We start from the raw sequence: 25302 nt of genomic DNA, 5'->3' as shown, positions 1-25302 counted from the left end.
TGCACTAACATAAACCGATTCTGGATCGAGTAAAAACTAAATTTTTTACAAGTTTTGATTATCGATTAATGAAAGTTAATTTCATGATTAACTTGATTAAACATTATTTAATAATCCGAATCAGCAATAATTTAATAAGAATATATTGGGCATTAATATAAATATTGAATAAGGGGTTTCTATGAATTTTCTCCCAATGATCCTATTTTGTCATGTAGTTATAGGCCCCAATTAAGTGGCATGGGCCCCAATTTATCCAGGTAAATAATTACATGGTTTAAGCTTAAATGGCCTAGCATTTTTAGGGGTGATCCCAAAAGAATATTGGGGGCGATTTTTTTATTCCCAACCCATAGACAAGGTTATGGGATGTCTTAAATATTCGGAGAATACCTCAATGTCCTTGTATAATCGGTAGTTATTATAGTGATATTAGTAACCGATTATTAGTTTGTTTAAGAATGAGATATTGCAATAATCAGTAGATTAACAACATAACATAACTACCGATTGTTAAAGTAGAAAACTCGAATTTCATCTGTTTTGAAAAATTGAATCTGTGGCAACTTGTAATCGGAAGATAGACAAGTTAGATTATCTTCCCGATTATGGGAATTTCAAAATTTAATAAATGAAGGATTCTAGCAAAATCAAAATTTGGGGCAACTAATAATCGGAACGATGGTGATAATCGGAACATTGAGTAACTTTGTATGCTTCCGATTATATGAGCTCCAAAATTCGACTACATAAGGATTATGGTAGTCTCTGTGCCATCAAAATCTATGGATTTTGGCAAAGATTGAATCTGGGGCAACTTGTAATCGGAAGATAGACAAGTTAGGTTATCTTCTGATTATAGGAATTTCAAAATTCAATAAATGAAGGATTCTAGCAAAATCAAAATTTTGGGCAACTAATAATCGGAAGTTAATGGTGGACTCCATAAACTTCCGATTGTGATAACCGGAACATCTAGTAACTTTGTATGCTTCCGATTATATGTTATTTTATGTGCTGACCAGTCTTATGTTGCGTACACTCATGTTACACCTCGTCTCAACGGCTAGTTTTTCAAAAAGTAGAGTCGTTGGAACTCTAATCTATATAAGGAGGGTATCCTCTTCCCCTATATGCAACACAAATACATTTTAACTCTCTCCAACATCAAAAAAATCATCTTCAAGATAATGACCCAACCATTCATTAATCTTACGGAGTTCACGATAGAAAAAGTTTTATCTTTATGTAGGCGCTATGTTCAATTCTATCCAAGACGAAGAGAAGAACGTAGGCAACGAGGTGTAATGAGTATGAGTTATTTGGGGAGAATTCACGAAAAATTCTGCGCCGACACCAGTAACCCAAATAACCGTCACGTAGGAGATCTTTTCTGCCGAGTTGGTTCAATAAACGGACACGTCGAAGAATTCGTCTATTTAACTTATCTTGTGAATCAATATCGATTGAAGGGTGAAACCAATGATGAAGTTATAGCACGATCTCCCGGGGAATGGCGGAGATGGAAAAGATCAAACTTCCGTTACGATGCTCATTTCAGAATCCTTAAGGCGATTGACAGATTTAATCCGTTTAGTGCTCGTCCAAGACGTCCAAGGCACTAGTGACAAGTCATTGTAATATAATTGTAGAAGTACAATTAATAGTTAATATTATGATATATCCATCTGTTTAGCCTCCCTCATTGTAGGTGAGACTGTTATCATATTCAAATTATTTGCAACAATCAGAAGTTTATGTTATTAACTAACTACGATCATTCTCCAACGGCTATTTCCTAACTAGCCATGCCTCAAAAACCACACACAATCGGTGAATAATACATATTGATAAGCTTCCAACTATAGGTGTTGATTGAAACTGAGAACTCTGTTGTCAAAATTGCACATAATCGGTAATATATAACAATACATAACTTCCGATGATGTGTAATCAAAAACAGTTTTCAATATTTTGCTACCGATTACGAGCAATAATTGTAACCATATTGTACGTAATTTTAGTACACTATTGTAACAGTGTACATCAACGACCATATTTTCAAAAAAAGAAAAAAAAAGACGTTGTGACTCTCATCTATCCAAGGAGGGTAAGCTCTTCTTATTTATGCACTAAACTACACATATATGGCGTCATGTATTCTAAAAATAGATTTTCCATCGTCAACTCATTCTATGTCTCAACTTAGAAGAATGTCAACGTTTGACGCAGCTGAAGATTTGGCCATTGTCAAAACATGGTATCACGAAACAAGATGTGAAGATGTCATAGACGGGAGGATCGCACCCGAAATATTTTTGGGGAGAGTATGGAAATACAAAGCAAATATCACTCCAATAAGTTCACAATTGATACCAATTTATCCAAAAAGGAGAAAATGATTACATAACGATACAAAAGCGGATCTTTAACACTAGCCATTTAAGCTTGTCGATCCAACAATTTGTAAGTATTTGCATACTTCTTTTACATAAGACCGGGTGCATAATATTCCTTCCGAAGACGAGCTTCGCATTCTTTTGTATTTGTTGGTTTATGTAGGAGACACTCGCAAAAAGACACTACTTAGTTGAAAAGGGTGAAAAATTCATATATGATGGAAGTTATGAATTCCTGAAGTCCGTGGTCACAGTATAAAAAATGATTGTTATAATCGGAAGTTATTGTATTATTTTGTCTACCGATTCTGGGAATATTTTCCAATTTTTTTGTCAGAGTTTGGTAACAATCGATAGTTATTGTATTATTTTATCTACCGATTCTGGGAATATTTTGCAATGCCAGAAGATTTATTAATCTAAAGCTAAAGTTGCAAAATTAATAACCGATTATAAGATTGTTTGAATTTCTTTACAAAATCTTATACAATTGGATGATATATCATATGATATAACTACCAATTTTATCATATCTTCACATGATTTTCAAAAAAACATGTACAAAAAGGGCGGTTCAAAATACATCTTCCAAACGTAACGATTAAACATTGTCATCATCCGAGGGGATCAATTCGAGTAGGCCTTCCGGAGAGTTGTTCATGACACGATCCCAATCAAATACGTTGGTCTCATATTGTTTCACCGAATCCTTACAATGATTCTTTGGGATAATCCGTCCACTTACTCAACGGAGGTAATAGGCAATCTTTCTTTACCCTTAAACCGATAAAATGCATCTCATTCACAAATGCTATAAAAAGTCTTCTATCTTTAACCGGCTCCTCGCAAATCGTCCTTGTAGGTGCAAACGTCATACTAAGTCATACTTAGGAGGAACAAAAAAATGTACAACGCAATTCAAAACGTCCGCTAGGAGATATCCACATTTAGGCATTGTCATCCAATATTTGAATCTGATTGTCTTCAACCCCTTTCGGCACTTTAAACGCGCAACTAATTCTTTGAACTCTTGTTCTTTGTGGTATTTATCTCCTCGCCTCATCATCTCCATATAGAAATCCTTGTCTTTCATTAGTTGTACCACCATCTTATTTCTAAATATTTTCATTGGGTGACATCTTCGATAACCGCTTGTCTAAGGTGACCCTTTTGTTCCATAGCGACATGAAATCCACAGTTGCCATCCCCATCAACCTCGTCGGTGGACAAAGAAAATGGATTAATTAGTGGATGGAGTTGTTCCAAATACTCTTCGTATATTGTACACGTGGTTTGATTTGGTCTTCCATGAAGATCCCTTGGGCAACGAAGAGTACCTTTCTTCTGTTTTATAATCACAATTTCCATTGGTTGGGTTCGTTGCGATGCGCCCGTTTGCTCAACAACTTCTAAGCTAGTTTGGGTCTCCACTAGCACAACTTCTTCGACCACCTCGGCTTGACTTACTTTAGAAGGCTCCGTAGAGACCTTTGGTCTCACTTGTCATGCGGTTGGTCCACTTTGATCCTTTCTTGGACGACCTCTTTTCTTAGGTTCCGGCTCATCTTGAAATTTTTCTTTCGTATGCTCATGCCTAGAAAGGTCTTTTTTATGAGACAAATGCTCCTTCAACTCTTTTCTTTCGATGCTCCTTGACATTTCGGTGCTCGGCCTACCCACCCCTTTTACTTAATAGGTTCATCAACCTCCCTTAAACAAAGGTGAAGGGCTTCCTCCAAATGGTGCATCAATATTTGCTTCGTGGCGCCATTTGATGTTGAGTAACGCTCGGCTATTCGTGCACACAATTCCGACTCCAAAAACGACGGACCATCAACTACCGGTGTGCTTGGAGTGAAAGTTAATCGCTTCCAAAATGGATGAATATCATTGATGTCAATCACTTCAACATACCTACCCAAATTATGACGACACGGGATCCATTATTAACTTCGATTTCGTGTGATTCTTCGTTTTCTTCCATTAAATCATCGTTTAGGGTCTCCTCTCCACAAAAATTTGGATCATTCAACATATACCCCAAATCGTCCTCTCTAAACGGTAGTGAACCTCAACGTTAACTTCCTCGCCTTCTTCTTCATATATATCCATGCTTGTTGTTGAATTTAAGAAAAAAGGTTTTCCAAAGGTTTTCCTAAAACTAAACATATAAAACTTAACTACCGATTATTGAAAAATTACCAATCGATTATATAATTCACCTCCGATTATGGTTTCCGCAACACAAAAAAAAAATGCTGGTCAAATTAAACAGCCGATTGTAATATTATCTACCGATTATTAAGGGTATATTTGCCATTTCGAAAAATCAGAGATAAGGGATGGCTTCATTTTTGATTTAGGTTACCCTATTTTATCTTATTAGTCGTCCCTAATTCTTTCGGGGTCGCCCCTGAAAATGCTGGTTAAATGGGATGCAAATTCAACCAAATGTGTCGCAGAACAAAATGCAACGTACTCGGACAATCTTACAACACAAAAACCAATATTTAGATAAAAAGCGATTAGAAGGTAAATGATAGCAGTAAGCCTCTCCGACGGCGAAGTGGATCTTGAGAGTATATGCAGTAGAACCCATTGCACCCCTTCAGGAAGCGAACTAGAATATCTTCCATCAAAATCTTCCTCCACCTATATGGCCTAACACCACACATTTATGTCTGATTGTGGTATTTGAATCTAGATTACATACTAGATAACCGCGCGCGGTGAGAGGCTGACGAACCCTCGCAAACACGTATTACTTCCTTAAAAGCATCTTCAATAGAGGGTGAGAGTCTTATTTTTTTTTTTGACACATAGGATTTTAGACCTCCATCTAGATTAAATTCATCTCCAACAGTAGGTCCTATAAAGTCGTAACGATGTCAAAATAAATATGAAGATCTTAGAGAAAGTCTTATTTAGACGTTGGGAATGACCTCCATGTCATCTTTTTGACTATTTTTTTAATTATAATTATTAACTATTTTTTTTTAAAACAATAGGAAAAAAAAAATCATTTTTATCTTTATCCAAAAACCAAATTCTAAAACTAACACCCCACACTATTGGAAATGGTTCATAAGAAAACATTACTCTTTTTGCTACATGTATATAACCTCACAAATAAGGATCTAAATAAAAATTCCACATAAGATTAGTAGCACCGACTAGGGATGCACAACGGGTAGGGTGGGTAGGATATGGCCTATACCCGCCACCCTACCGGTTTATTGGCGGTTAAGAAAATCTTTACCCGTCACCCTACCCGCCAAATAGTGGATAGGATAGGATACGGTTAAAAAACTGGCGGGTAGGGTAGGATTGGCGGATATGGGTAGGGTATGTGCACCCCTAGTAGGAATTGCTCGAAGACCAGTAGGGTAGGATAATTTCGAGCTTTACCCACCACCCTACCCGTTTATTGGCGGTTAAGAAAATCTTCACCCGCCATCCTACCCGCCAAATAGTGAATAGGGTAGGATACGGTTAAAAAACTGACGAGTAGGGTAGGGTTGGCGGGTATGGGCACCCCTAGCACCGACTGTTGGAGATGCTGTAAGCCAAGGAATTTTAACAAAAGTTTAACTCTACCTGTGGAACAGTAAGGTTCACATCCTAACCATCTAATCCACTTACTTGAGTCACAAAATCAAAGCGCTAGGCATAAAAACCACGTGTAAACTTTTTGCTAAGGGGAGGATTATTTTTGTCATTTGAAGACAGATTTTTTTTTTTTTAAATTTTAACATAAATTAGAAAAAAGAACTTTTCATCTCTCCGCCGCCTGCTGTGTTTCAACAATCACCACCACCATCCCTCACCTCTTGATAATGATACTATTTTCCACTCTCTAAGTTTTTATTTGAAAAAATGGGTTTCTGATTTTATTCTTGGCTTGAGGAAAAATTAGAGAAGATGATTCAAAATTTCTGCTTTAAACATTTACCATGGAAGTGATGTAGTGAAGAAAAGAGCATGAAAGGGCAAAGCTTCAGTCGACCGGGATACCCCTCATCTTCTTCACCTTCTCTGTTACTATAACAGTTCAAAAAAATAACAATCTGCTATTGCAATTGATCAAGTTTGATCAGTCGTTATGCTATAAATCAACGGGTCTAAGCACAAAAGCTTCAGTTCAATCATAATTTTAAAATCAGCAGAGAACCTTTTTTTTTTTTTTTTTTAATGTAAGAAGAAATGGATCGATTCCAATCGATTTAATGGAGATTTTGATATACTTTAAACATGTAATTTGTTGATTTGATTGTCTTTGATTGATATCCATTATCAATTTTATCAATCGTTTCAAGCTTTTTCTGTAATTTCAGAAATTGAGTATTTTGTTGAGTTTCTTTGCACAAAACTTGTGACTGACAACCATACAAATTCTCATCCCTAAAGGACTCCTCCCTTCGATAGTCGTCCGAAAATGGAATTTAATCTCAAACCGTTTCTATAAGTTGGAATCGAACCCGAGAAATCCTCTCATCACCACGACCACACGATTAAAAATTATTAGTTCACACAGTAATATAATATCGGATATATAGAAGTACAATCATAATCGTAATAATCCAACACTAAGCAAGAAACCCACTGATTTAATAAGAAAAACATTTAGGAAACCTGAGAATTTGTTGATTGGCCTAAATTTTTACTGAATATGATGTGATCGACAAGCTATATACAGAAACAGTCCAAATGGAAACCGTCGAAGTTTCATTTGTAGCACCCCATACATTGTTTTTTTCACCATCTAGTTATCGTCTTTGGTTATGTCAGATAGGGAATGGTTAAATTCTGTTAGGAGTTGGGAGTTTCCTTTTAGTACTTCAAATCATGGAGAAAATAAACCCTTGGTAAACAAATCAGCTGCTGCTTGATGCAAAGTGAAAATATAGACCAACAGTAGGCCTTTGGACTGAACTAACTCCCTCACAAAGTGAAAGGCAATGGACCCCTTTTTGTCACAAGCAACTGTAGGAGGAGCAGGAAGATATATGTAGAGATCCTTTAAAACTTGACAAATCCTCAAAACCTCAGCTGCAATGGAAGCAAGAGACTTGTATTCAGCTTCTTTAGATGATCCAGAAACTCCAGGTTGTTGTCTGGATGACCAAGAGATGGGATTTCACCAAAAAAAATAAATACACAAAACCCTGCCAGCCCAATCTACATCCGTGAAACCTTTAAGACCAGTAACACCCTTGGTAAACAATAGACCATTACTGCATCAAAAAAATAAATGAATAGACCATTACCAATTGTGCCTTTGACATATCCAAGAGCCCTTTTAGCTGCACTGAAATGAGAGCTGGTTGGAGCTTGTATATATTGACATATATGATTTACTGCAAACTGATTTCTGGTCTTGTCCAGGTAAAGTATTGTAAAGAGCCAACAAGAGACCTATATTCAGTGGGATTTGGCAATAACTGAACATCTGTAGCAGACAACTTGAAGTTAGTTAGACAAGGTGAACTGCAAGGCTGGATACCAGCTAAATTGGTCTTCTGCACTTCCAATCCCAGCAAGAAATGAATATTACCAAGATTTTGATAGAAAGTATGAGATTCTAGCTGAGTTTATGATGGATTATGAATTGATGGCAACAAGTGAAGAGGCAGGATGGTGGAGAAACCTACTGTCTGACATCCCTATATGCCATAACAATTCCACCCAATGCCATGGTAGGCCTCACAGATGATCTAAGGAAGAAATGGTAGAGGAACTAAATAAGAGTACAGCCTCAAGAAGAGGTGTTTTGGTTACTGTAATCTATACACATGCAAGTATAACATGAATAGATAACAGAAGTTGCGCACAACTCAGTATATTTCATCGAACACCATAGAAAAGGATAGTCAGTTAACGCAAAAGTATCCTACAACAACATTTAGATGAGCAGTTGGATTACAACATAAAAATTGCAGAAAAAAACTTTAAAATACCAGAGCTCTCTACTTCTTCTTCCCAGCTTTTCCTTCCTTTCTTCTAACAATCTCGTCAGCATATTTAACTCCCTTACCTTTGTATGGTTCTGGGGGCCTCCACTTCCTAATTGAAGCAGCAAACTGACCAATTGCACACTTGTCATAACCACTAACGGTTATTCTGGTGTTTTCTTCGACTTTTACTTGAATTCCATCCGGAATTGGCATTTTAACTGGGTGTGAAAACCCAAGATTTAATACCAATTCGTTACCTTCCAACAGAGCTCGATACCCAACTCCTACAAGTTGAAGTTTCTTGTCAAACCCCTTAGAGACACCAACGACCATGTTGTCAGTAAGGGTCCTGCACCAAATCACGAAACAGAGCTAAGCAGATATTCAAGTTTCTTTTCTCAAGGATGATTCCTACTATGTTTATTTAGAGTCCTACACATAAGTACCAGGGACTCATTTATGTGAAGTTCAAGTTCCTTTTGGGGATCTGCTTTATCATGTAGAGTTCTAGAAGTAAATAAATTTAGAAACTTTCAAGCAGAAAACGTTTCAGAACTGAAACAAGAGGCAACCATTAATTATCAAATACAACAACAACATATTCACAATAAGAAACTATTCTGCGATGCAGATTAAATAAAACCTAGGAAAAATCAGTTTACCTGAATAGACCATGCATCTGGTTAGCTCTTCTGGTGTCCATTGCCTTAGTCACCTTTAACACACTGTCCTGTCTCTCAACTTTGACCTCACGTGGGTAAGTCCTTGACAGCTCCCCAAGAGGACCCTTAACTTTCAAGTCCTGTCCTTCCAGCAAGATTGTCACATTTGATGGTACTTCAATTGGATTTTTCCCTATTCTCGATTCCTTACACTCAATCGCTTTTCTTAGAAAGCCTAATCGAGTCGTGGGAGTGCTGCACACATGCATTCCGCTCGTCTCGCCAAGAAATACTGATCTAAAATTGCTGAAAGAGGAGAGAATTCTTTCAATAACCCCGACCAGCTAATGTGATAAAACATAACGTATCTACATCTAAGACAACCAGATAGGATAGGATAGATACTTCACTGGACCTCTGAAGTACATTTTCACCCAGACTCAATATAGAAAACATCCCAGGCAATTGGGATAAAAGCAATAATTACAATCAACAAACTCTAAAGCTCAAGAGAGAAATTGATTGAACATTTCAAATTACCCAGAAGTTTCATTTATGATAAGCATTCTCTTGAAAGTCTTATGTTTACACCCAGATTCAACACATAAAATAAACAATTAAAACCATCTAAACAAGACATAAAATCAGTTCAAAAGCTTTATTCACTTGTCAATTTCATAGCTTCAGCACAACAAAATAAGTTAAAGATCCAGCAATTTAATGAATTTATTTCACATTATGATGAATGCACATGGCATTAAGCCATAAGCTCAAGATATTCTGAAAGATAAAAAAGAGAGAATTGTTTCAATAACCCCGACCAACTAAAGGGATAAAACATAACGTATCTACATCCAGGACAACCAGATAGGATAGGATAGTTACTTCACCGGGCCTCTGAAGTACATTTTCACTTAGACTCAATACAGAACACCTCCCGGGCAATTGGGATGAAAGCATTAGATTAACAACCAACAAACTTGAGAGAAATCGATTAAACATTTTCAGATTACCAAGAACATTTATTTAATATAAGTCTCTTCAAAGTCTCATGTTTACACCCAAATTCAACAAACATAAAAAAAAACTATCTAAACAAGACATAAGCAGAACCTCATTCTTCGATTGCCAACTTTATAGCACCTCTCACCCAGAATAAAATACTTCAACAAAACTAAGTAAGTTATACTCCAGCAGTATGATGAATGTATGGAACATTATAATGAATGCACATTCCATAAGCTCAAGAAATTTCAAGTTCTCTAACAACAGAAGTAAAACAAGATGAAGGACAAAACCCTAGAATTAAAATTGAAAATGTAGTAGAATAAAGGGTTGAAAAATGACTTACCATGTCTGGAAAGAACCAGTGAGGGATGAAGCCATGGTTTCCCTTCTTTATCTACCAGAGTGCCTCTACTTGTGTTGTTTAATGGCATCCCTTTTATCTTCCGTTTACATTATCCACGTCGAGTCCAATTTTAATTACAATAATACCCTAAACTTTTATACACCATCTTTACACTAATCTCTATCTCAACCGTACATTTATTCACCTCTGATGTTAGGCTTATATGGACGGTTATTATTAAAATGCTATGAAGGGTGCGCAGATTAAGTGATTTGAACTACCGGCGCAAAACAGAACAAATTAGCTCTTGTTTTTGTTTCTTCTCCTTTGTTCCATTTTTTCTAGGTCTAGACTCTGGAAGAACATGGCAACAGAGGAGTTGCAGAAAGGGGAAAGTGGAGGAGGAACAGGAGAAGAGAAGATGATGGAGAACTCGATCTCAATGTTAAAACTTTCACCAGAAGAGGAAAGATTAGTTATTAGAGATAGTGTTTTCGCTGCTGAATCTCAGTGCAAAGAAGGAGATACTTTTTATCTCATCACTCAAAGGTTTTTCTTTATTTTCTTTTTTCAATTTTTTTTTCTTTGAAGTTTTATAATTTTTCATTCAAGATATTATAGTGGTCAGAAGGATTTTGAGAAATTAAAACTACTGTGATTCAGTTTTAGACACAAGATCTTGATGCATGCATAGATTTTCTTATGTTTTTCACTAAAAGGATAACCTTTATTTACATTCATGTTTTAATGCAAATACAGCATTTGAAATGCCCTAGTAGAATGTATTAAAGATGATATGTGAAGGAAATGGAGAAGTAGGTGGACTAGGATTTAAAGGTTGAAGTAGTTGTAGAGTAGGGAAAAACATCTTCTTTTCGCTTATAAATTACGTGTCAAACTTAATTGCAATGCCCATGAGATTTCTAGGTCTTTCTTCTTTGGCTTTACTGTTGTCACTTCTCTCCTTCAAGATTTTCTTTTATGAATCCCGTCAGCTCGAGGTTCACTAGATTGGATCACATTACAACATGGATCAACTGTTGGTCCCATTTATGTTATGCAGGAACTAGCACTACAGGTTATTGGGGTTTTAAATCCAGGCCCCTTTTGTGGGTAGCTAATTTCTTTTTAGTTCAGTTTTTTCATGTACATTTTTGTAAAGGTGTCTAGCCTTGCGTTACTAGATTTTTCGAGCTGATTTTTGTTATTTTTTTGGTACAAATTACTAATTGAACTGTTCTGTTCGATTGTTACTGATAGATGGTGGCAACACTGGCTTCAATATGTGAACCAAGGCATGGCAACTACCACAAATGACGGTGCTTTACATAGTTCTGAGTTTTCTGAATTGGCTTGTTCAACTGCTCAGAAAAGGCCCCCTGCCATTGACAATTCCGATTTAATAAATGATGCAACATCGGAGGACTCCAGTATTGGGATAGAGCTTCTTGATACGTTGGTGGAGGGGCGTGATTATGTATTGCTTCCAGAAGACGTGTGGAAACAATTGTTTATGTGGTAAGTAGAGTGAAATTTTGAAAAGTACATGCTAATTGTAATGCAACTCATGGCTTGCCCTCCTCTCTGATGGTTATCAAATCGATTCCACTTTTTATCATGTTTGTTGGTTTCCTATTTTTGAGATTGCTATGGTAGTTGGTAGATGAATGCAACATCTGCCGTTTCTCTTCGTTTTACATTTTTCTCCGAGTTACCTTGTTGGGTTCCATAGTAGGGATCTCCGATAGTGTATGAGGTTTTCTGAAAAATATATCTTGATATCGGCATTCTATTACCTTTCTGATATACATTATTAATTTGAAGGTTTGTAAATATGGTTTAACTTTTAGTAGTTCGAGATGACAAATGTTTGGTTTTGGTTTGTTTGCGCTATCTTATTGTAATACTGTTACTCGTGGAGTTATAAACTTGTTCAATTAAAATGTTCTGGTATCCTAACCTTCGCAAACGTTTTAGAGGATTTTAACTGCTAAAGTTAAAGAGCAGACTGCCAGCCCCCCCCCCCCCCCCCCCCCCCCCCCCCCCCCCACCCCCCCCCCCCAATAGTTTTATTTGATTCATTGACAGATGTGAATCTCTTGCATCAGGTATGGTGGAGGGCCAGTATTGCCACGTAAAGTGATAAATTCAGGTTTGTCTCAGACCGAGCTTGGCCAGTTGACTGTAGAGGTCTATCTTCTGCGTCTCCAGCTTATTTATATGCCAAAAAGAGAACGCTCTATCATTAGGATAAGCAAAAAGGTATCGTTAAAACATCCAACAGGCTGCACTTTGTATCTAATAAAGTAACTATATTATCCTTACCGATATTTTTAATTCTAAAAAAATTAGAATTTAAGGATGAAGTTTTACATTTTGGTCAGGAAACAATTCGGGAACTCCACCGAAGGGCTTGTGATGCTTTCAATCTTGATATGGAGCAAGTAAGTCCTCAGGGATTCATAGTTTCCTATATCTTCTTCATATCACAGTTCAATAAAATGCTAATATTCATTTTCTTTGAGGCTGCAGATTTCAATTTGGGATTACTACGGCCATCGGAAACACGATCTTATGAATAACATGGATAAAACTTTAGATGATGCCAACATACAGATGGGCCAGGATGTATGTCCTTACTCTCTGGATGTTTCTTATTGTATATAGTTTCAGTGACATTATATGATTCAACTTGCCCTGCATTGGGACCATGGGATTTTTTGCACGCTGTAATTTTGATTTGCCTTTTGTTAGTAGTTCTAGTTAGTAGATAGTAGAGAAACTCGATGCCTAAAGTTTAGATCAATAGCTAATTTATGACTTATGACCTAATATATGTCTTATGTCTTCTCATGTAGCCTCTCTCTCTCTTTCCAACTTTTGCTTAGGTTGGTGTATCTTGAACTTGTCAAATCCAATACATATTGAAAAATATGAGCAATTATTGCATCTGGAGAATCAGCAGCAACCCATAAAACTTATAATTGTGATGATGTACATACCTTTTTCACATTGCCTTGAGCTTTATTTCTGTTGCTTGTATACCATGCTTAGCATAGATGTCAGTAGTCTAGCATATCTCCAGATATCATTGATGTAGGGAGTGACCCATAATACAGATGTATATATGTTTAAAGCAAGATTTTGGTTCCACTGGCCTCTCTCTCTCTCTCTCTCTCTCTCTCTCTCTCTCTCTCTCTCTCTCTCTCTCTCTCTCTCTCTCTCTCTCTCTCTCTTACATATGTATCATGGTCACATCTGATTCGCTTTCCTGTATGAGCAGATATTAGTGGAGCTTCTCGGAAATGAGAGTGATACATTTGGTGGTTGCCTGAGTTCTCTGCAAGAAAATGGATCAACGTCTGCCCTTATTGAACCTAGCAAATCAAGCATGTCCATTGCTGGGGGTCTGTCAGCAAGCAGAGGTGTTTTCCGTGGTTGCAGTACAGAGTTTTCTCAGAATCACTACGGGGCTTCCCAAGTTGGAGAAGTGGATAATTCTAATGGAATTTGTGGTGTTGTTACAAGAGGAGCAGCTGGAGGCTTGACTGGATTACTTAATCTTGGAAACACTTGCTTTATGAACAGCGCAATACAGTGCCTTGTGCATACACCTGAGTTTGCTAGATATTTTCGAGATGATTATCATCCAGATATAAACAAAAATAATCCTCTGGGGATGGTTGTAAGTACCTGATATGTGATTTACTCGTAGTGACTTTAGTTTCTCCTTTTTTTTTTCTCCACAAAATTTCTTTTTAGACAAATCAAAGATCTGTCAGTGGCAGTGCCGATCTGTTGGTGAACTCAAGTTAGATTACTTTGTGAGACCGGCCCTAAAAAAGCTTACTTTAGTCTCGTAGGTTTTATTTATGGTTTCCTATCACTGTTTTGAAATTTTAGTGTCATTTATTGAGTGAGCATGTTAGTTCTGTAGGGTGAACTAGCTTTGGCATTTGGTGAGCTGCTCCGGAAACTGTGGGCCCCAGGACGCACACCTATTTCTCCTCGTCCATTTAAATCCAAACTTGCTCGATTTGCACCCCAATTCAGTGGATATAATCAGCATGATTCACAGGTTTAGTAATTTTCTTATGCTGAAACTTTTTTTTTTGACCTGTACACAACAGCATATATTTTATCAATCTATTTCTTCAGGAGCTTTTGGCGTTTTTGTTAGATGGGCTTCATGAAGATCTAAATCGTGTAAAGCATAAACCTTACATAAAGTCTAAAGATGCAGATGGTCGACTGGATGAAGAAGTTGCTGATGAGTACTGGGCAAATCACATTGCTCGTAATGACTCCATAATAGTTGATGTTTGCCAGGTAAATAAATCTCAATTGCTTTACAAAAGCTGTTGTTTCTCTTTAATCTGAATTCCTTGGAGGTGATACTATTATTGTATACTACAAAATTAGTCTTCAGTTTTAGGCAAATATTGTATTTGTGTGGTATATATAATATAAAAGCCTTTCAGCATTCAACACCAACAGAATATTCTTGTGCTTCTCTCACATAGCACATGAGAGGATTTTCTTTATTGACAAGCACAAAAGAGCCATTACCTTTTCCATCTAAGTTCTATCCTGATCCTACATAACATTTCCCTATATTTCCTCTGTGTGTGTTCTTGTAGTGGTAAGGACTGTTAATAGCATAGACAAATTTTGTAGTGGCTTCCAACTGCTGTTAATTTTTTATCTGAGTAATCCAAATTTGACAGGGCCAATACAAATCAACTTTGATTTGCCCCATATGTGCCAAAGTTTCTGTGACCTTTGATCCATTTATGTACCTCTCGTTGCCGCTGCAACCTACCAACCATCGGTCGATGACAGTTATGGTTTTCAATAGCGATGGTACTGCACATCCAGAACCATGCACTGTGACTGTTCCAAAGCAGGGTCGGTGCAGGGATTTGATCCAAGCTATCAGCAACGCTTGTTCCATAAAAAATGGCGAGAAGCTTCTGCTTGCAGAGGTCAGTAAGAGTTAAGAAGCATTAACTGTTTTAATAGGTAATGAATACGTGATTCATCCGTTTCACTTCTTGTGCATGCTTCTTCTTCAGATACGTGGCCACCAGGTTCATCGGTTTCTTGAAGATCCTTTAATATTGTTATCCACCATTAAAGACGATGACCATCTTGCTGCGTACAAGATACAGAAATTAGTTAAGGACACTTTGTATCTTCAACTGATACATCGACGTGAAGAGCGGTATGTATATTCAACATTAGGAAATGCTCTTAATCTCCGTAGTAAATGGCATGTTTTAATCTAGAGATCTAGAACCAAAATTATTGCTTCTCAACCTTAAAGGTCTTAGTAGTGCCATCCTCAATTGAAGTATCTGACTGACATTCCCATGGTTTCGAATTTTGATCTTGATCCACATAACTCTCTTGTTTTGTCACCAGAAGCATTGCATTGATGAAAAGTTTGAGCTATTTGACTTGTAAAAGTTGACATCGACCAGAATGTACTCCTAATTGATCTTATAGCAATCTTCCCTGGAATTGCTTCAACTGCCTTTTTCATATTTAGTGTTTAGTTTTTCCTCTGTATATTGGGAGTGAGTAACAGATTAGTCGGTTTTAGTTTTTAGGCTTTTAGAGTTTTAGTTATTATAAGAGAACAGTAGTTCCTCACCCATAGTTTGTCCAATTGAAACTTCTAAAATCCAAAATCATGGTCAACTGTTTAAACATTCTAAATTTGTTTGATATATGTTTCAGGGAGTCCAGCAGTGCCAAAAGCGCAATGATCTCGAAGCCTTTTGGCATACCACTTGTCTCACCAATCTCACGTGACCGTCGTGTCACGGGAGCTGATATACAAGAAATAATTTGCAAAATGCTCTCTCCACTAGAAAGAGTTGGGACTCTTACTCCTTCTCGTCTTGCTAATAATACAAGTGTCTCAGAGTCAGGGGCAGCATCAGACCCTTCTGAAGATGCAACTGCAAGTGGAACAGGTACAAAATCTGCTGCATCAGACTCCATGGATGAAGATCCAAGTGACCCTAAAATAGCGGGCACATTGGAACTGCCTCTGCAATTGGTGACGGAAAAGAATGAAATGATTGATCTCTCCAAGGAGAAGGAGAAAACTATCAGTCTATCTTCATCGTCTGCATCAATTTGTGTGTTTCTTGATTGGTCAGATAAGCTTTTGGAGAAGTATGAGACACAGTATCTTGCAAATTCACCTGAAGTGTTTAAGTATGTACCAGCTACTAAGAAAGCTCGTACTGAACCACTTTCCTTATATACCTGCTTAGAAGCTTTCTTGCGGGAAGAGCCACTTGTGCCTGAAGACATGTGGTAAGCTCATTCACCTATTTGAGTATACTTTGCCGTTGACATATGTTGCTGACCCTGGAAGACTTGTAGTAACCAAATGTTAGGGGTCAAATACCCTTGGAAACCCTATTCAGTGAATCAATATGGTACCTCAACAGTGCCTGTTTTGGCTCCATGGGAAAGATCTCATACACACCCTTGTAACATGGGTGAACATCACTGCTTTAGATGGGAAGCTTCAAGCAGATTACTTAAGTATTCGAATCCCTTAGGGTGCTAGGGTTTCTATACATTTGATGTTCAGTTGGTCCAGACCTTTGGATGGTCTTGGCTAAAGTGTGTCTACTGGCAGTATGGTGCATCTTTTAAGTCTATTTATAGTTCTGTACAATCAGATCCTGATATTCTTTTCTCTGTGAAGGTATTGCCCACAATGTAAAGAGAGGCGTCAAGCGAGTAAAAAGCTCGATCTATGGAGACTTCCTGAAGTGCTTGTCATTCACTTGAAGAGGTTCTCTTATAGCAGGTCAATGAAGCATAAGTTGGAAACGTTTGTCAACTTTCCAATTCATGACTTTGACTTAACAAACTATGTTGCCCATAAGAGTAGTTCTAAGCGTCAACTCTATGAGCTATATGCATTGAGCAATCACTATGGCGGAATGGGAAGTGGGCACTACACAGCACATATCAAGGTGAGTGCACACCCTAAAACATCTTTGACCACATTTGAATTCTTTATTTGATCATCAGGCATATTTTGCAGTGGCAACTTAGGTGCTCTGGTTGGATGAGCTTAGGGCTTCTGGACCAACTGGTTTGGTCACTATCTTCTAGAGTGGTTGTAGGAAAGAGCCTTATAGGATAGCTGTTGTAATAAATGAAGGATTAATTTCAGTTACTGCAAAAAAAATTTGGACCATCCAAAAGTTGGTGCTTAATCTAGGATAATTTTTTTGCAACTTCTGGCTAATAGCTCATCCCCCTTTAAGCTAACTGACGTGGACCAAAACCCAGCAGCTTTATGGTCCATATTGCTGTACTTCTTATTGGATATGAGAAGTTATCTTGTTTACTGCCTAAAGTGGCAGAGTATCCAGTACGCTTTATCTGGAGTGCTGCTATTTTTTCTTTTGTTATTTCATGTTTTACACAAGGGGTACTTCAGTCTCCATCTTGTATGAGATGATCCCGCACTGGATCAGATGCCCATGTGCCATTAGTTGTATAGGTTTTAGATTTGAGTTCTTATTAATTTGAATGCATGTGATTGATGCAATTCTTATCTAGATGCAGCTTCTGGATGAAAATCGGTGGTATAGCTTCGATGACAGCCATATTTCCCCGATTAATGAGGAAGATGTGAAGTCAGCTGCTGCTTACGTGCTTTTCTACCACAGAGTGAAGGGTGAAGATGTCACTGTAAGCAACGGAGAGCATTCTTATGTAGGACACAACAATATTTTGACTCAGAAGTAGATTAGTATTCTAGGCAGTTGTAGGGAAATATAAGAGGGTGAAACCATTGTTGCTGTATATAAATTATCCCAGATAAGAGGTTGCCCATGCGGAATCCATAAGAAACAGAGGTTTGTCCTAGCAGAAGAATTTCATCTCTATTGTATTTTGATACGCCGTGAGATTTATTATTATTTTCCTTCTTTTGGAAAGTGCGAAGCGTGCAAGTAAATGAATTCTGCAGTACAGGACTTGTAGCATTCAAATATTTATTGAGCATCAGATAACATTTTATTTATTTTTTCTTGAAAATGATTACATCAGTCACTGACTAACCATGCTATTTCTCTTCTATTATTCTATATATATATTAGGTTTTTTTGTATGCCATGTGTTTCTTTTTCCTCATCCTTTTACTATGTGTACAATAGAATATGGGTTTCTAAAAAAATTGTTAATAGGATTTTAGATGCTCTTAACCAAAAAGATAAAAAATTCTCTCCGATAGTGTTTTTTTTTTCTCTTAAAAAAAATAAGCCTCCAATGGTGAATGGATAAAGTAAAATATGGATTAGCATGAATTTTGAGTATTTATTTTCGGAGGCTCTTTTCGGAGACTCTCGTCCAAATACATGTCATTATTTTGGGTTTTTGAGAGTTTTTAATTTTTGTGAAAATATTATTATTTCAGCCAAACATACATATCCAAACCCTGGCTTGATTGGGGTTATATCCAAATTAATTGGGGTATACCTAATGAGACAAAACCCAAGACATTAGAAGTAAAATAGCCCACCCCTTAACTACATATTTTCTAAATGAGATTAAACCTTTTATCTGTCTTATGAGTTTGATTTCGATCAAAAATTTGGTTTTGAAAATGTGAAAGGTCGGCAAGGTCTACGTTTGAATAAGGTACCGACTAAATTCCACCGGCATCGTCGCCGTTTGAATAAGGTGCCGACTAAATATAACCGGCAAGGTCCGCGGATGAAGAATACGCCGGCCGCCGGAAGGGTCTTTGAATGAAGAATATGCCGATTATATTGGGCCAGCAATCTTATGGCCCACATGTAAATATTTCCTACAATGCCGGCTATCTTATAGTCGGCATGCAAATAATTTATAACATTGTCGGCTGACTTATAGTCGGCATGCAAATAATTTCTAACATTGCTGGCTGTTGAAAAGTCGGCGCCGACCTTTGCAGAAAACAGAATATGGGAAGATGTAATCCACTTTATTCATGCAATTTTGGTTACTACATTGATTGAAACATAAAATATAACTCCTTGTCGACAGAAAAACGAATGCACTTAGCATGTGCATCAAGCCTTTGAACCCCTAGGCGACCCTAGTGGACGAGTTATAGTCTCGTGAGGGTTTACATAGAGATCTACCCACAAAACCTACACTAAAACCATCAATCTTCGTTGGAGGAATCCCAGTCATCTCCCGCCTCCATGAAGTCCGTGGCATACTCCGGGGTATTGGATACCATGAATTGATAGCTTGCGTCGAATGCGAATGCTTCCCCTTTTCCATCAAATAGCGCGCTTTGACGACTTCATGCTACAAAAGAAAAACACAAACTTACTTTGTTAGTGGTGTTTATTAGGAAGAGCAAACAACATGGATCACGTAAAATAAACCACAAACAATACTTACAAATTGTTCAATAGACAAGTTGAAGTTGGTAGCGTTGAAAATCCGGGGTTGGAGAGCTAAAAAAGAGTATCGCATTTTCGATGACTAGGTGCCTATCATGAACTTGTTGAACACTTCTTCCATTAGGATTTCCAAACCTTGCCTGAATTTATTGTGTACCCTAGCCCAAAAGGTTACGACATCCACCCTTACGGAGGACTGATGTCTAACTCGAGTTTTCGCGTACCACGCTTTGGTGATTGCCAAATCTTCATTTGAGTCAAATGATGCCATTGTTGTACGTAGAGATATTGGGAGAGTTAGATAGAGTGTATGATGATATGAGCTTTGGAGAGTATATGCAAATAGGTGTGTGTTGTTTTGTAAATAGAACTAGTATATTTATTGGATAGTGCCCAAATTTGGCCATTATAGTGCCTAAGTACAAGTCAATCAATGCAATTGTACTTGCAAAAAATTTGAATTTTGAATTCGCCGACACGGTTTTGTTCCCAATATGCCGACTAAGTTTTGCCGGCAGGGTCTTAATTTTCTTACCCTACGGACCTTATTATGATTTTAGGCATCAGGAGTTCATTTTCTTCTGTTTAACCGTCAGAATGGTATTTGGTCATTAGCGTGCCGACTTGATTATAGTCGGCAAGGTCGTAATTTTATAACCCTACGAACCTTATTATTTTAAGGCATCGGGAGAAGGTATTTTTTTGCAACAGATAATCGGTAAGGTTGATAATCTAATACCTTGTCGGCTGTCAAACAACCGGCAAGGTGGTAATTTGCTTACCTTGCCGACCCTGGTAACTACACCATTTCTGCTGTCAGGGACGACAGTATGACAGTTCATAACCTTGCCGGCACTGGTTAAGTCGGCAATGTAACTTAACAAAAGCATGCCGGCTGAACTATTGAAACTTTACATAGCTAAATAAACCATTCATTCAACAACTAGAAATCCAACATTTTTTGTCCAAAATACGAAAACATGTCCCTTAAACCTTAAAAAAACATTTGTCCAACCATTAACCTTAACATTTTTCTACCACAACATAAATAAATAAATTAGGAATGCATTCATTTACCATCACGGTCACGACCACGACCACGGCCCCGTTTAGGAGCACCACCACTACTACATTCACCACCACGGGAACGACTCCTCTTTTTGTCAGCATTCATCTTGGATTGTGCTTCCTTCCTGGATTTTTCTTCCCTCTTTACTTCAGCATCAGCTTGCTTGAACAATTCATAGGCATCCTCATTGTCAACATTGCTAGAAAAGTCAATGTGCTTACTTTTGTCTTCAATCGACAAAGGCTCTCCTCTTTCTCTCGCGCCCTCACAAGGCTCTTCAAATGCTCTTTCTATTTTCAATTAAACAATAGACAATTAATAGAATGATTCGATCATTTAATCTTAAAACAGTAAGAGAAACTCTAAAATACTTACAAAGAACTTAAGACTTGTTGCTGGGTATTTCGATGCCATATTCCTCTTACGAGCCAATTCTTCAGTAGTCATTTCCCTAATCACAGTAGGACGAGCCCAATCTAAGTGGATGGAAGCATTTTGGTTGTAGGAGTTGAGGAACCAATCTGATTAGATGGAAACATCTATAGAGTCTATTCATAAAAGCACAGAGCTCAGGTGTTAGAAATAACATGATAGTTGCACCATATCTCGTTGAGTCCTTTTCACTTCTGTTTTTATTTTGTTTTGTTTTTAAACTATGTTTCTCTAAGTGATTAGGTGGGGCTCACAATTCAAGTTGTTACCAATGCTAGGGTGAATTAGAGTGATTGAGATAAAAAAAAAAAAGAGGAAAAAAAAAAGAAAAAAAAAACTAAGACCAGACCATCAGACCAACCGGAATAAATTCAATAAAGTCGACCACTGGTACCCTTGTATATGCCAGTGTGTTGACCTAGAGTTAGGATTATCAATCACTGGTTCCCTTGTATATTCCAGTGTGTTGATATTAGTCAGACTAGTATCTCAGTCCATTAGGATAGGTTCATTTTGGCGGAGGCCTTCAGACAGATATGAGAAACACCGTTCACCTAGTAAACATCAAAACCATCTATGTTTTTCTCTATATCCATCATCTTGATCTATCCATGTGATTAGTTTTGACTCCGGATATTGATGTCTATAGTGCGACTATCTGAGTAGAGCTCTGTCACTTATATATGAATTTTAGTATGCTTGAGTGCAAACTCGTGTACAACAATTGGAATTTCGCATCAGGGTACTTCCTCCTGTAGTCAATAAGTATGCCAACCAAGGAGATTCTTTAGTGCCTTCCAAGGTTCTGTGTAGATAGCTAGGGTCTGGAGTATAAAGGTTTTGTGGGTATACCTCTGGTAAGCCCTCCCGAGACTATAACTCGGCCACTAGGGACACCTAGGGGTTTAAAGGCTTATTGCATATGCTAAATGCAATCGACGATGCCTGCGACAGTGAGTTAAGATTTTTTTTTTATTTTTGCTCGAGGACTAGCAAATAATAAGTTTGGGGGTATTTGATGGACGCATTTTTGTGTCCGATTTGTCTCGATTCTATATATTGATAGTGCTCATTTTTGTACTTATTAAGGTGTTTTATGCATGTGTAGGTATTTTTGGGCAATAAACACTTTTGAAAAAATCGGCTCGAAAAGTTGTCTAAAGCACCTGGAGGAAATGATATTGGCACCCACGCTTTGGATAAGGGGCACCCACAAGACACCCCCAAGGCAGTTGTTATTCGCACCCCCACTCTGGATAGGGGCGACCACCTTTCTTCCCAAACTCAAATTTCAAATTGGCGGCAAAATACTACAGACGCAGGCAGATTTAGGGTTGGAGTTTTGAGCGATTTCTATGGAGATTCAATGGCTTATTTTCGTTGGAATGGACCTGTTAGAGCCTGACAGGGTTGGTGTGTTTGGATCGAGTATTTTGGGATGGATAACCGTGTTGGAGTGAAACAGAGGAGGTGGAAGTTTATCGAAATTCTGTTGATGACTAGGAGCAGATTTAGTCGGAGTTTGACGTGGATATTTGTTGGGATTCACTAGATTCATCAACACAGGGATGATAATCCCTCTAGGTTCGAAAATAGAGGAGGAAATCATCGAGTTGTCTAAAACAGGGAGGTGAAGTTTTTCACGGGATTTTGGTTGATATATGGAAACTATCAGATGCAGATAAGGGAAGAATGATAGTTGTTCGATTCTTAGATATCCTTTAGAATTTCTGGGACGTTGGATTTAATATAGAGGAGGAGTAAACAAGATTTAGAAGGGAAGATCCCGTACCGTGGCAGCAAAGAAAGAAGTTAGGTTTAACCGAGATTTCATCGAGTTATAATCGATCTGCTGGATATATATAGGTTGCTGAGAGGTCAAGGACGGTTACGTTCATATTGGGTAAACTGCAGAGAAAAACGAAGGCTTGCAGAGACGAATTCATAACTTGCAGAAAAGAGGAAGAACAAGAACAGAGAACAGCGCTCAAGGAAGGTCGCAGAAACCGTCACCTATTCATTCAAATTCATTCTCTTTGTAACAATTTTTCCAACAATTTTATTGAGCTCGCAACAGTTCTCTTAAGGTTTCTCTGTAACAATGAGTTATGTAACACTTATATCTGTTACAAACTCGTTGCTTTATTAGTTTTCTCTTGTTTTTCACCCTTTTGAGCTATGAACACCTATTTTGAGCACGTGAATAACATGAGGAGCTAAACCCCTTAGTCGAGGCGACGGAGGAAGCCATTGTTCCATGAAAAGTGGTATATTTCTATTTTAATTAATTCTTGCAATTTCTTTTATGATTATTTTCATGGAACTAATATTGGAAAATTGATTTTTATTGAATGATTGTGATTCGTTTTGATGGAGCATGCTTTGTTTAAGACTTTTTATGTTTCATGCTTGATGTATATAATCGTTACTTCGAAAATCTACTAGAGGCAATAAATTAGAATCACTTTAAATGCAAAGAATTGCATGAATATTGATTAGATTGAATCACTTTAATGGTCAATAGTGGAATCCCGAGTCTCGGTGCTTTTTTATATAATATTGATAACAAAAACTTCTTAAGTTTTCTATTGAGTTTGAATCTAAAATCGAGTCTTCTCAAGTCTGAGAATCGAACCACTTTTACCACTATCTACAAATCACATCACCCTCCTTCCTCATTATATATTTTCTTGATCCCAGATAATGTTTCCTTCAATTTCTTCAGATTAAACTCCTTGCTTAGATGACCATCCTTCACCACAAGCATAGACTCCGTCTTAATCTGATCAAAAACGAACACAGTTTTGGTCAATTTAAAGATACCCCACCAATAAATTTTATTACCGAAGCCCTCACTAATTTCTTTTCCCTCAACCTCGAGGCCTAGAATTTGATGAGCATCATCGGGAGTTATCGCCCTCTCACTGAATGGGAATTACATTGTATCAGTCTCTCCGTAGAACCTCTCACAGAATGTAGATACAGTAACTCTATCATGCTCAATATTCAAACTCTCCACCGCAGGACACAACCTGGAGTTCTTGACAATCGCTTGCACCTCGTCACATTCATCGTCAAGATCCCAGTTCTTAGTCACTGAACATGAAGCTTGGCGCCTCATGAGACGGATGGCATGCTAATACCAAAAAAACAAAATGAAAAGAAATACAAACACTTGACGAAAATTTAAGATAGATAGACTTAAATAAAAAACAAAGACAGATTGAGATTACTTACGATAGTATTATGGATTTGACATGCCCATGAGTCTTTGTATCCAAAAAGAACATGTCCGCCATCTTCTGGGGTTCCCTTTGGAGGCTCACCTGGTTTCAGTCTAACCATCAAGTGATAGGGAGGCATGTGGGAATCAACTGGTTTAGTGATAACCCTCTTCGGTCTTTCGATTGTGGTTGCAGTTGCAGCTTGGATTTTTTCTCCACCTTCTTCTTCTTGTTGTTCCTCTTCCTCTTCAACAATTTCATCTTATGTATCCTTTTCTTTATCTACATTACCATCATCATCATTACCTCCTCCAACATTTGGCATATCTTGATCACCATCATCATCATCATCATTGTTGCCTCCTCCAGCAGCCGAAGTTCTTTCAACAACATCATCATCATCACCTCTTCTACCAGATGGAATTGATTGGTCTTCATCTGGAGTTTCATCCGAATTATTTGGTCCGGTGGTGGTTGAGAATCATTCCGTACACGTATCTTGACATCCCCGGCTCAACGAATTCCCCTCGATGTGTTGCAGTCAAGAGTTTTTTACCAACACGAAGAGGTCTTGAAGGAGGAGTAGCAGTTTTATTCTTTCCCTTTTGTGACCTAAACAAGAACAATTTAAAAAAAAAATTCAACAATCGACAGGGTCGACAAATATAACCTTGTCAGCGACACAAAAGTCGGAAGGGTCGATACCTAAACTACATGCCGGCTAAAGCATAGTCGGCAGGGTCTTATTCCAATAACCTGCCGGCTTATAACAAC

At 37.7% G+C, this 25302-nt stretch overlaps 2 protein-coding genes across 3 annotated transcripts; one reads left to right on the top strand and one right to left on the bottom strand.

Moving 5' to 3' along the window:
• Positions 1-8200: 8200 nt before the first annotated feature.
• On the bottom strand, positions 8201-10481 carry LOC113348861 (50S ribosomal protein L6, chloroplastic-like). The gene is made up of 3 exons (XM_026592751.1): positions 10367-10481; positions 9016-9321; positions 8201-8702 (listed from the first exon to the last, which is right to left on the bottom strand). The coding sequence occupies exons 1-3, from the start codon at positions 10399-10401 to the stop codon at positions 8366-8368; spliced, it is 678 nt and encodes a 225-aa protein (XP_026448536.1). The 5' UTR covers positions 10402-10481; the 3' UTR covers positions 8201-8365.
• Positions 10482-10674: 193 nt separating this feature from the next.
• LOC113348859 (ubiquitin carboxyl-terminal hydrolase 5-like) lies at positions 10675-18456 on the top strand. 2 transcript variants are annotated; one of them, XM_026592749.1, is made up of 13 exons: positions 10675-10915; positions 11627-11884; positions 12475-12628; positions 12751-12810; positions 12899-12994; positions 13650-14051; positions 14304-14444; positions 14525-14695; positions 15094-15351; positions 15442-15590; positions 16109-16696; positions 17097-17370; positions 17966-18456. In XM_026592749.1, exons 1-13 carry the CDS (start codon positions 10731-10733, stop codon positions 18152-18154), a joined length of 2925 nt encoding a protein of 974 aa, XP_026448534.1. In that variant the 5' UTR covers positions 10675-10730; the 3' UTR covers positions 18155-18456. The 2 variants fall into 2 exon arrangements, with proteins under 2 accessions (XP_026448534.1, XP_026448535.1); XM_026592750.1 differs by having other exon boundaries at positions 10676-10915; positions 17972-18456.
• Positions 18457-25302: the final 6846 nt, after the last annotated feature.

This window comes from Papaver somniferum, chromosome 2, assembly GCF_003573695.1.
Source record: "Papaver somniferum cultivar HN1 chromosome 2, ASM357369v1, whole genome shotgun sequence".
In the NCBI taxonomy this organism is placed as follows: domain Eukaryota; kingdom Viridiplantae; phylum Streptophyta; class Magnoliopsida; order Ranunculales; family Papaveraceae; genus Papaver; species Papaver somniferum.
This window is presented reverse-complemented; position numbering and strand designations above follow the sequence as displayed.